The sequence below is a fragment of the Alternaria metachromatica genome (genome assembly GCF_023757995.1).
Source record: "Alternaria metachromatica strain BMP 0045 chromosome Unknown scaffold_13, whole genome shotgun sequence".
NCBI classification, from domain to species: domain Eukaryota; kingdom Fungi; phylum Ascomycota; class Dothideomycetes; order Pleosporales; family Pleosporaceae; genus Alternaria; species Alternaria metachromatica.
In genome coordinates, this window is record NW_026055504.1 from 754,873 (window position 1) to 767,144 (window position 12,272).

A 12,272-nucleotide genomic window follows, 5' to 3' on the forward strand; every position below is an offset into this window, starting at 1 on the left:
GAGGAGACTAGGGCAGAGAGGAAGGAAGGAACATACCATGGGTTTGGATTCGAGGCGTTCGTTTCTTCACGTGTATACCTATGGGCTTCATTCATGGGCCAGTGTTACGATAGGAAGTAGGATTGCACCACAGTAAGATGGGAGAAAATGAGGTTGCAAATCGAAGGGGTCGGAACAGAGAGATTATGCGTAGTTCCACAAAGATACAGTGCAGCCAGTGTAAAACATTCCAATTTGTTCAAAACACGAATCTGCGTTCATCCATTGGCACTTTTGCTTTACGTCGTAGTGATCGTTTCTATGCTAATACATCTCCATCGAAATCACGAGATCCCCCCTTCTAGCAAGCCACACATCTACTCAATCTTCATCTTCTGGAACTGCTCAATACTCGCCTCCCAATTCCTGGCCTCCAACTCCGCAGTCCTCAGCTTCTCCTTCTCCTGCTCCTTGACCGCATCACTAACCTTCTGCTCCCACTCATCATCCATAATCTTCTTCTGGCGCGTAATCGTCTCGTTCGCCTTGACGAGGCGGTCTTGAGCCTTGGTAATCTCCTTGTCGAGCTCAATGCGGCCCTTGACGTCGAGATACGCGGTCGCGGCGGTGCCGATTGTGTAGACGGCGCAGCCGGAGGGTATGGAGTCGGTGGGAGAGAGGATTTTGATGTCTGCGACGGTCTTGCCGGCGAGGGAACGGATGGAGGGGAGGGAGGTGGGTGTTGAGAGGGTGGCGTGGGTAGAGTCGTCCAGGGACTTGATGTAGGTGGATGCGCCTTCCTTGATGGCGTATTCGGCGGTCAGGGAACGGAGACCCTTTGCGCTGTCGACGAGGAGCTCGTATTCGGCGTTTGCAGTCTCGTCTTCGAACTCTGGCTTGTATTGGGGGAAGGGCGCGATGGTGATGGAGGGGGTGGAGTCGCCTTGGCGGCGAGGGAGACGCTGCCATAGCTCTTCGGTGAGGAAGGGCATGAAGGGGTGGATCATGTTCAGTCCTCCCTCAATGGCGGTGTAGAGCGTCTGTTTCGCGCTTTCCTTCTGCTCTTCGCTGCCTTCGTCGAAAATGGCCTTGCTGTTCTCGATGTAGGTGTCGCAGAGGTAGACGTAGAAGTACTTGTAGGCGGCTTGGGTAGCCAGACTGAACTCGCGCGCTTCCAAGTGGTCGTTGATCTTCTTGGAAGCGACGTTGAGCTGGTGCAGAATGTACCGCTCAGGTAGTGACTCTGAGCCTCCCTTTGTGACCTTCTCTCGTGGTGAAAAGTTGTCACCCAGACGTCCAATGACGTACTTGGTGGCTTGGTAGATCTTGTTGCAGAACCTTCGGTATCCGTGGATGACCTGATATAGTCAGCATAGAACGTCGTGAACAAGTTAAGACGATCACTTACATTAACATCGAATGAGATGTCACCTCCTCCTGTGGTGTACCCAACAAGGGCCATGCGCAACGCATCAGCACCGCACTCGGGAATACCCTGAGGGAAGGCTGTCTTCTGGTACTTCTCCGCCTTAGTCAACTCCTTGGGATCAAGGTTACCAGCGCGAAGCTGGTCGTGTAGCTTCTGCAGAGTGATACCATCCATGATATCAACAGGGTCTACAACGTTACCCAGCGACTTGGACATCTTTCGGCCGTCCGAATCACGGATGAGCGAATGGCAGTAGACCTCCTTGAACGGAACCTTGCCGGTGAGGTACAGCGAGAGGAAGATCATCCTAGCAACCCAGAAGAAGAGAATGTCCCATCCGGTCTCGAGAACAGATGTGGGGAATAGCTTCTCTAAGTCGGCAGTCTGGTTGGGCCAGCCTAGGGTGGAGAATGGCCACAGACCGGAAGAGAACCATGTGTCAAGGACATCCTCATCCCGTGATAGCGTGAACTTCTTGCCAGGGAATTTCTTCTCTGCCTTGGCCCGCGCCTCTTCCTCTGTCCGGCCGGTGATCCAGAGTTCGTCCTCACTTCGGTCACCCGCTTGACCTTCTATTTCGACAAAGTACGCGGGGATCTGGTGTCCCCACCAAAGCTGTCGGGATAAGCACCAATCTTGGATGTTGTTCATCCAGTGCATGTAGACCTTCTCGGAGGTGGCGGGCCTGATCTTAATGTCGCCCTTCTCGACGGCTTCGATAGCGGGCTTAGCCAGGCTGTCCATCTTCATCCACCATTGGGGCTTCATGATAGGCTCGATGACGTCGCCAGATCTTGAGCAGATGGGGACCTTCATGGGGTTGGGCTCCGTCTTTACGAAAAGATCCGCCTTCTTCAACGCATCAACGACGGTGTAACGAACATCGAAACGCTTGGCGCCTTCGAATTGACCAGCGTTCTTGTTCATAGTTCCGTTGTCGTTCAAGATGTTGATGAACTCAAGACCGTGCTTCTTTCCAAGGTTGAAATCGTTGGGGTCGTGCGCTGGAGTAAGCTTCACAGCTCCGGTACCAAACTCGGGGTCGACATAGTCGTCGGCGACGATGGGCATGAGACGGTCGATGAAGGGGTGACGGGCTTTCTTTCCGACGAGGTCCTTGTAACGGTCGTCCTTGGGGTGAACAGCGATACCGGAGTCACCGAGCATCGTCTCGGGACGTGTTGTAGCGATCTCGATGAACTGGTCGGTACCTTCGATGGCGTATTTGAAGTGAGTAAGGACACCGAACTCAACCATCCTCTCGTACCCAGGCACAGACAGCTTGGTAGGTCCAGCCAGGTCCTTGTTGTCGACCTCAAGTGTGCTAAGAGCCGTGTTGAGAGCCGTACACCAGTTGACCAATCTGTTACTGCGGTAGATCAAGCCATCCTCATGCAGGCGTACGAAGGTTTCCGTAACAGCCTTGGAGCAGTTCTCATCCATGGTGAAGGCCTCGCGTGTCCAATCAAACGATCCACCCATTCTGCGCAGGGTGTTGGTGAGATGCTGATGGTACTCCTCTTTCCACTCCATAGTCCGCTCAAGGAACTTTTGGCGCCCAAGATCGTATCTCGTCTTGTTCTCCCTCCGCTTGAGCATCTTCTCGACAACGGACTGTGTAGCGATACCAGCGTGGTCGCAACCGGGCAGGTACAGGGTGGTGTACCCCCTCATCCTATGCCACCGTATGAGGACATCCTGGAGACTCGTAGCGAGCGCGTGTCCGCAGTGTAGCTTTCCGGTAACGTTGGGTGGGGGGATGGGAATGACGAAGTGACCGGGCCCCTTGACGTCTCCGTTCTCGGCGAACTGAGGCTTGAAGAAACCCTGGGAATCCCACCATGCATCCCATGCCGACTCGACGACCTTGGGTATGTATGCCTTTGTGTAAACATCATCTAGTGGCCTCAACCTCTTCTTCTCGCCCTTGGGTGTCTCCTCGACGTATTCTGGTAGTTGCTCCTCCTCCTTGCCCTTCTTCTTCTTCTCTTTGGCTGGAGCGGCGACATCCTTTGAGGCACCGGCCGCAGCTGCTTTCTTTGCCTTGAACTTTGCGTCCTTCTCGGCCTTCTTGCGCTCCTTCTCGAGTTCCTTGGCGGACTTCTCCTTCTTCTCTACGCCCTTGTCGTTCTCACGGCCAGGCGCATGTTGGCCGGTAGCCTCGTTCTCAGCAGCGCCAAGGATGTCTTTCTTGACGTCTGCGCTGAGCTCGGGCGGCGGCGCAGTGTTTGGCGTCGTCTTCTCGCCGGTCGAGTTGTGGGAGGACGCGTTGAGCGCCATGGTTGCGGTCGAGTAGTGGTGTTTGTGGGTGAGCACGCGCTCAGCGTGAAGCGGCGTGTAGGTTCGCGATAGGCTACGGGTTGGCCGTCTCAATTGCAATGGGCGTCTGGCAAGAATTTGAGAATCGAGGTTTCGTCTGCAGGCGGCGCGCAGTGTAGTGGGCGCGGTGCGGGGCAACATTAACAAAAAAGTGCCTGGGTGTGAGTCGTCCAAGTCCGGCCTGCGTCACCCCACATCCTGGAGCTCGGACGGACCCCGCCTACGACGACGAACCATTGAGCCATGCGTGTTGCTCCATGACTGCATAAAACACAGTCATGACGGGACACAGTCATTACCAGACGATAGGAGCTCTCCGATCTCACATCGGAAATGTCCGACGATGATTCATATGCGATGAAAAGCAAACAACCAGGTGAGGTGCACAAGTCGAGTCAGAGATAGGTGTGTCACAAAAAGATTCATCATTGACTACCGTGAGCATAAGACACTTCTAGCAAGAATGAGCGTCCACCAACACCCCAATATGCATTGAGCCGAGTACTTGTTGAGCTTTGTTTGCTCCCATGCGCCTGCGATGTACCATTGCGCTCCCCATCGCTTATACAAGAACGATACCTAGCACCTTGCCCTATGCACTGCCGCTCCGTGATGTGCGCCTTGTGCTTGTACGCCGGCACCTCAGCTCTGTCTCCAACCACAATAAACTTGGAACAGATACATGGGAGACCGAGTATTTCGTTGCTGTAACTTTTATGCTATTACATAAAGTCTAATTACGTGAATGGGTATCTCAATCATGCCGCGGTGCTGTTTTGCTGCGCAGCCTGTCGGACGGGCGCAAAGTAAGGATGTTGCATAGCCTCTTGGGCAGTCAGTCGGTCCTGATACATGTTAGTCTTTGACACCGCATCTTTACATACGACAGAACGTACCTGGTGATCGTATCGCAGCAATTTGTCGAGGAAGTCAATCGCATCGTTGCTGACAAAGCGCTGGTTCTCGGCATTGATGAACGAGTGCCACGGCTTCTTGGGATACCGACTAAGTATGTCGTCGTACTGGGCGTCTAGCTCAATGTCGTACTTGTCGAGATAGTCGAACAGGTCCTCCGTTCCAAGCACTTTGGCAATCTTGACGAGCTGGTCAGAGTTGCTGTTGCCGTGGAAGAATGGTTCCCGCCTGAAGATCATTGAGGCGAACATGGCACCCAGCGACCACATATCAAGCGAGTAGTCGTACTCTTGGAAATCGACTAGTAGCTCGGGGCCCTTAAAGTAACGTGACGCGACACGGACGTTGTATTCGGTTCCTGCATGGTAGAATTCCGCTAGACCCCAGTCGATTAGGCGCAACTAGTACTCGTTAGCTGTGCTCCTCTGCTCTGATAGGATGTGCCCACCTTCCGCTTCTCATGATCGATCATAACGTTATGAGGCTTGACATCACGGTGCATGATGCCTTTGCTGTGGCAGTAGTCGAGGGCCTTGAGCAGCTCGAAGATGTAGTATCGCACGTCGTAGTCCTGGAACTTAGGGTACAGACTCCTGAAGTCGGTATTGTTGACGTATTCGAATATCAGCGAGGGTGTTTTGCTCTGTTGATCGCCGGTCAGCTTTTCTCTCAAGCACGCGGCAGCGGTTGGGCCTCAGTACCCAGTCGCCAATCCAGTCGGAGCCGTCACTAACCTGGTTGTCGCGCACCACGTCCAACAGCGAGACGATGTTGGGGCCACCCGACAGATTCTGCAGGATCTTGATCTCACGCTTTATCTTCTTCTTCTTGACAGGCTTGAGGACCTTGATGACGCATTTCTGGTAGTTAACCACGTTGATGCCCTCAAAGACCTCCGAGTACTTTCCGCGGCCAATCTTGCGGACGACCTCGTAGTTCTCGAGCACGCCCCAGGAGATGTTCACCGAGTCGTAGTCCCAGTACGACCGAGGCATGTTCGCGTTGACATCGGCGTAGACGCGAGCGAGGCTTGTAGCCCCGCTACTGTTGTTCAACGCCATTCGGACAACAAAGCAGTTCTCCGGGAGATCTGTGGAATTCCACTTTGCGCGTTCTTCAAGGTCTGTACTGAGATCTCTGCGCCAAGGGGCTGTTGTATCGAGCGAGGGGTCGTATAGTGGGGTGAAGAAGCGGAGGAGGTCGGGACCCTGGGAGAAGAGGGCAAGGCCTGCAAGCGCACCAAGGACAGCGAGCGCAAGGAGCGGGTATGGAGGAAGGCGCGACAGAGGGCCGTCACGGTAGTCGCGATGGGCCTCTTGGTTGGGCGGGGGTGCCTGGGTGTCGGCGGTAGTGAGCTCTGGCTGCTCGTGTTGGTGGTGGAGGATGGCTTGTGGGCGTTAGACTAGTACCAGGCAAGGGCCAAGCTTTTCCGGCAGGCGGGCCCAGGTGCTGATGACGATCGCTTCTATCTCACTTACAATTATTTAGCTTGCGCTGCCGCATTTCTCCCTCCACCTCTGCAGTAGTCATTCTAGCTAGTGCAGCCATGTTTCACGACCTGAATGTTCCCTGGACGGACGCGACGCGCGAGCTGCAGCGCACAGTAGCTTTCCTCGACGAATGTGAGCTCTTCGAGTTGTAGTTGAATGCGCCGGCGGTGGACTGACGCGGTGCAGTAGGATACGACGTCGTTGCTCTCACGCACACCTATTCGGGGAAACTGCCGACTGATATAGTACGTCGAGGAAACTGCGACCCTTTCACCTTCCTCTTTTCAATCGCTAATGCGCTGCTCAACCAGAGTTCGCCTGTACCCACAAAACTCCCCTTCCCGGTCCCTCCACGCATGCGCATTCTACGACGATGCAACATCTTCCTTACCGACTCGGCCTCCAACTTCCGCATACCACAACTCCAGCAGCAATATGACCTCGTAGCCGCGCGACCCACAGACGACCGCACCCTCCAGCAAGCATGTCAGAGTCTGGACGTAGACATAATTTCACTCGACCTGACCCGGCGATTTGAGTCCCACTTCAAGTTCCCTACGCTGGGGACAGCTATATCCCGTGGTATTAAGATCGAAATATGCTACAGCCAGGGTATCATGTCGAGCGACCCGGCCGCAAAGCGCAACCTGATTAGCAATGCGACACAGCTCATACGCGTGACCCGTGGTCGGGGCCTCATATTTAGTTCGGAAGCGAAGAGCGTGCTAGGCATACGCGCACCCAGCGATGTCATCAATCTGGCTTCTGTCTGGGGACTCGGCACTGAAAGAGGCAAAGACGGTCTTACAAAGGAGCCTAGGAGTGTAGTCGAGTATGCGCGATTGAAGCGCCAGAGCTTCAAGGGCATCATAGATATTGTCTATGGTGGAGAGAAGCCAGCGCAAAGCTCTGCGGCTAAGAGCAAGGACAAGCAAGATCCGAAGGGGAAAGCAAACAAGAACCAGAACGGCAAGCGGCCAGGCGAGAGCTTAGAGGGCACTCCTCTGCACGAGACCAAGGCTGAAAAGCCAATCTCGAAGCGCCAGCAGGCCAAGAACAAAAAGGCAAAAGTACAGGAGGGAGGTGGAGAAGTGACAGAATCCTGAGGAAGGAGTATTTTGACTCTATCCTCACAGACGGCAGATACAGACGGCAGATGATACCCATAGACACGAGCAGCAATGCACAAGAAAGATCATATCCACACCTTTGTATTCTCCCAACATTACTACCTCGCAGGAACACTCAATGCTCAACTGCTACAATCAACTATATAACTTAGAAACTAACAAAGCACAGAGATCTGGATATTGCCAAATATGAGACATCTACCACCACCACATCGCTGCCTGAACCTCCGGCGTCGGCTTTACCAACCTCCTTCCGAGATTCACCGTGACACGACTCTGTAGCGCAACAGTGCTGATATCGAAAGGTAGGGGCTCTTCAACGGGCGTAGGCGCAGGCGCGCCGGCTGCGACTTGGCTCTGAGCCTGCGCGCTTGTTGTTGCTCTTGGAGAAGGGGAGGAGGAAGTTGCCGATGCAAGCGATACCTCGACAGATGGTGTGACACTTGCAGATGATGTCGCAGCTGTCGAAGAAGCAGAAGCAGATCCGCTAGCCATCATAGTAACATCCGCTCCAGCCGCACTCGTCGTAGTTCCTGCGACAAGGCCAGGCCGAGTCAGTGTAGCCGAGTCGATAGCTACGGTGCTGCTTGAGCTGGTCGAAGCAGCCTGCTGTGCTCCAGGGGGTGGTGAACCCCCGGCCTCAACTGTTACCGCACTGCCCACGACAGTCTGCATGGTGCTTTGACTCATTGTTGGCGCGCTGCTCATGGATCCTAGTTGGAAGGGCTGGGCCTGTGGTGCGGACATGGGGAAAGATCCTGCCGGACACATGCAAGCGCAGTTGCATTGAGAAGCTGCCGTAGCAGCGGCTGCACCACCAGATCCTGCGACGACGGTGACTGCAGCCGCAGCTTTTGAGGTAGTTGTAGCTCCCGCGAGGCCGGCGGCGGTCCCATTGCTTCCTCCGCCTGCGACAACAGTGACCGCGGCTGCTGCTCCACCCGAGGATGCAGTGCTGTTCATTCCAGATCCTGAGCCGGCGACAACAGTAACCGCGGCTGCTGCTCCACCCCCACCAGAAGCGCTGGCAACTCCAGCAGTACTGTTTCCATCGGCTTTGACTGTGACTGCCATGCCTACTGCAGTTGTTGTCGTTGCAGCAAGACCTCCGGCTGTAAGTTTGGCCGAGTCGATCGCTGCAGTACTGGTGGAAGTGGAGTTTGAAGCACCTTGAGCGCCAGCTGCGAGCTCTGATCCGGCCGACACAGTTACAGCAGCTGCAGGTGCCATGGCGGCTTCCGAACCCTGCGGTAGCGTTAGCGATGTACAGAATGGAACATAACTCAACAACGTACAGTAGAGTTCTTGCTTTCCGCTAGACTGGCTGTCTGCATAGGCTCAGCAGCGGGCATAGCGGCCCCCTTAGCACCCATGCTGCTTGAGTTTCCAGCAGCCATACCACCCATCTGGGAAGGCGCATTCGTCCAGGGAATAGGAGTCACTTTTGGCAAAGCTGACTTCCCAGCGGGAAAGACTGTCTTTACCGCCTTTGACGAAGCGGAGGCCTCTGCTGGCTTCTCAACGGCGGCAGATGATGATGATGATGATGATGTAGTGGCTGCCTCTGGTGCCTCGGCCGCAGCTTTCGACGATGTAGCTGAGGCTTCTCCGGCAGCGGATGACGAAGCTGATGCTTCTCCCTTGGCTAGTGAAGATGCCGGTGCTGCTTCTGCTGGCGCTTCCCCTTTAGCTGAAGACAACGTAGTTGGTGCCTCTGCCTCTGCCTCTGCCGTCGATGAAGCAGATGCTTCAGCTGGTGCTTTTGCGGCGGTTGATGACGATATGGCAGTGGCTTCTCCGGCTGGTGGTGATGATGCTGATGTCGCTTCAGCTGGGGCCGATGGCAATGCTGCTGCTGGCGCTTCTCCAGCGGGTGGCGTCGCTTCGGCTGCTCCCTGTGGCGCTGCTTCAACCAGCGTTGCCGCAATCTCCTGGCCATTGGGTTGAGTAACGATGGTCTGAACTATTTGAATCGTTTGAAAGTTGCTACCATTTTGCGGTGCTCCAGACTGGGATGGTAATTGGCCTTGTCCATTCGGTGCGAGTTGATTCGCGAGATCTCCAGCAATGTCGGCGCTGCCACCCTGACTAGCACCGGGTTTGGGGGCCAGCTGGTTTGCAAGATCCCCGGCGATGTCGCTCGACTTGATGTCCCCTCCTGCTCCTTGGTTGGCACCCTGTGACGTTCCTTGCGCACCACTCTGGCCCTGCGGCTGCGGGGTGCTGGTCTGGTTTGTCGATGGACTCTGCTTTTGCCCATCAAGCCCAATGAGGATGCCACCAACGCTCGGAGAGCCTCCACCAGCGATCTGGTTTGCGAGGTCTCCACCGACATCATTCGTGTTGATGTCTCCGTTGCCACTCCTTTGGCCTTGTCCTTGGCCTTGCGCGAGCCCATTCAACAAGGCGTTTGCGTCCAGGCCGTTCTGTGCAAGCCTGGCGGCGATGTTTCCATTGTCCAGTGCACTGGCTTGCTCGGCAGCAGGTACGTTGAGTGCTTCTGTATCCCGTCGTTGCCAGTCGAGTCCCGATACCAAGTTGTCGATACGTCTGCCAGAGACTTCGGTTCGTATGTGAGTATTGTGAAGATCAAGTACTGCCTGAGTGACCGTCTATACGCGGTCAGTGAAGAGTTCTACAAGGATATGACATACGTACTGCACTCATGAGCAGCAGGGCTGGTACCCAGGACGATCGGGTTCTAGTCATAATGGAATCCTTGATGAAGTGAGAACCGGAAACGATAAAAAAGAAAATTAGTAATTAGTACATCAACAGTCCAGCTGGAGTAGAATCGAAGGCGATGTCACAGACATGCAGAACCTCTCAGTACCTGCACAGCAGAAAGACCGAAGAGTTGAAGATGGAACGGAAACGTGTGGACACACAATGGAAACAGATAGTCCGGATGCAAACGAATGTAAGCTTCCGATAGTGCGAGAGCGTGCCAAACCGTTCAAAGGTTCATGACTGAGGCGAAAACTATCCTACTTAACGGGTCCGACATGTCAGCCCCGCTCAGCATGTTTCTAACCGTGTGGTGCTGGTTTCGAGCCTTCGCGGCTACTCGAACAGTGTTCAGGTGCGTCTCAAGGGTCGGAACGGTGTTCCTCAAATGGAGTCCCAGCGCGCAGTAGTGCAGCCGGTGATGGCATTGTCGGGTCAGCCTAGTCATCAGGGTTTGTTCCAGGCCAGTAACGCGCGACCCATGATCGACAGGCCCGCGAAAAGCGATTTTGGTGGTAGTCAAGCTTCACGATCGTCTGGCCAGCCGCTATGGTGGTGTAGTCTGACACGCGATGTGCGCGAGGCGATGGGGTTCACACCGGAGGCGTTTCACTCTGTGGAACATGGCGTTTTCTTCCTTCCGCTCGTGCATGAACGAAATCGATCTTCCATTACCGATCTATTTCCGCCCAAGTGCCGTGCGATAGAAAAGGCTTATCAATCGCGAGGCTGCAAAGTCGCGTTGTTCTGTGAAGCATGTGCGTAGCTGGTGATCGCGGGAGAAAGTCGTGCCTAGTAATCGTGGCTTGGCGACCGATGACGTGCGTCATTACCCTGGGCCTGACGCTTGCCAGCCCCTGGGGCCAACTTCCATCGCAAAGAATACGATTCTCGCTCGTCGGAGTCGGCCAAATTTTGCCAGCGCAGCGTGGAACGTTCGGCTTCCGTACGTAGCGACGTAGCTGTAAGCTCTAGGCTTTTGTATATGTAGGCGCAACTCTGCTGTCAAGGTTTGCGCACACAACAACAGCACCGTCTAGAGGTCATCATGGCCGCCATACACGTCCTCGATGACTATTATCTTGCCATCACCTTCCTGGTCACTGTTGCATACCAGCTGATCGGCTTTGCGATCGCTTTTTCGTTCAAATTCGACAAACTTACTGACTTTGCCGGCGGCACCAACTTCATCCTTCTTGCGATCATCACGCTCTCGTGCAGCGAGAACCGCGGCGATGCGCGCAACATTGTGGTATCGCTCTTTATCATGCTATGGGCGGCACGGCTGAGCGGCTTCCTCCTTTTCAGGATCCTCAAGACTGGCAAGGATGATCGTTTCGACGATAAGAGGGACAAGTTCTGGTCGTTCCTCGGATTTTGGGTGTTGTGAGTAGCTACAGACGTAAGCTGGGTGTCATTACTGATGGGTTACAGTCAAATGTTCTGGGTCTGGACTGTATCCATGCCGGTCACTATTCTGAACTCGCCAAAAGTCACTCGATTCAATCAGCCAGACTTTGGAACAGGTTGTGATATCGCTGGTATCATCCTGTGGTCAATCGGTTTCATCATGGAAAGTGTTTCCGACGTCCAAAAGTACAGGTTCCGTACTGCTCACGGTAGCGACGGCGCCGTCTGCAACGTCGGGTTCTTTGCCTGGACGCGCCACCCGAATTACTTCGGCGAGATGCTCATTCAATTCGGTAAATGCTGCTCATTGAGTTTCTTTGGACCGAAACTAATCATGACAGGTATCTTCACGATCGCTGTATCTCCGGCTGCAAACAACTACGTCTCGGGCGGTGCATATGACGCTCTGTACGCGTCTATTCTCGGTCCATTCTTCCTGACTCTGCTGCTCATGTTCGTATCCGGTCTTACACTGCAGGAACGACCTGGCGCAAAGAAGAGATACGAGAAAGGCAACCGATGGCCCGAGTACGAGCAATACCTCCACCGAACGAGCATTCTCATCCCTTTCCCGCCACAGCTATACGCCAAGCTGCCCGTGATTCTAAAGAGAACCGTCTTCCTCGAGTTCCCAATCTATGTCTTTGATCCCGCCAAGCATGCAGACCAAGACAAAGTGCAAGCTAGAAACGCGGAGGAAGGTCAAGCCAGGCCGAGTGATGAGCAAGGCCTTAGAACTTGAAATATCAGATGTTCGATATGATGATACCCCTTTGTTGATCCTCAATCTTTGTATAAACAACATTGTTAGAGCGCTTCGTACCGCATAATCGTAATTCAATATTCGCCCAAAAGGCATGCCCAAATCAAAAC

At 54.3% G+C, this 12,272-nt stretch overlaps 4 protein-coding genes across 4 annotated transcripts; 1 reads left to right on the plus strand and 3 right to left on the minus strand.

Annotated features, from left to right (window-relative positions):
* Positions 1 to 356: 356 nt before the first annotated feature.
* On the minus strand, positions 357 to 3,688 carry J4E83_006278 (uncharacterized protein; the record flags this gene model as incomplete). Its single annotated transcript, XM_049333192.1, has 2 exons — positions 357 to 1,337; positions 1,388 to 3,688. The coding sequence occupies 2 exons, from the start codon at positions 3,686 to 3,688 to the stop codon at positions 357 to 359; spliced, it is 3,282 nt and encodes a 1,093-aa protein (XP_049187882.1).
* Positions 3,689 to 4,485: 797 nt separating this feature from the next.
* Positions 4,486 to 6,172, minus strand: J4E83_006279 (uncharacterized protein; the record flags this gene model as incomplete). Its single annotated transcript, XM_049333193.1, has 5 exons — positions 4,486 to 4,572; positions 4,624 to 5,043; positions 5,091 to 5,303; positions 5,344 to 6,029; positions 6,121 to 6,172. The coding sequence occupies 5 exons, from the start codon at positions 6,170 to 6,172 to the stop codon at positions 4,486 to 4,488; spliced, it is 1,458 nt and encodes a 485-aa protein (XP_049187883.1).
* A 2,373-nt stretch (positions 6,173 to 8,545) lies between these two features.
* J4E83_006280 (uncharacterized protein) lies at positions 8,546 to 9,929 on the minus strand (the record flags this gene model as incomplete). Its single annotated transcript, XM_049333194.1, has 2 exons — positions 8,546 to 9,874; positions 9,921 to 9,929. The coding sequence occupies 2 exons, from the start codon at positions 9,927 to 9,929 to the stop codon at positions 8,546 to 8,548; spliced, it is 1,338 nt and encodes a 445-aa protein (XP_049187884.1).
* Positions 9,930 to 11,037: 1,108 nt separating this feature from the next.
* On the plus strand, positions 11,038 to 12,141 carry J4E83_006281 (uncharacterized protein; the record flags this gene model as incomplete). The annotated part of the gene is made up of 3 exons (XM_049333195.1): positions 11,038 to 11,375; positions 11,424 to 11,692; positions 11,741 to 12,141. 3 exons carry the CDS (start codon positions 11,038 to 11,040, stop codon positions 12,139 to 12,141), a joined length of 1,008 nt encoding a protein of 335 aa, XP_049187885.1.
* Between the last annotated feature and the right edge of the window lie 131 nt (positions 12,142 to 12,272).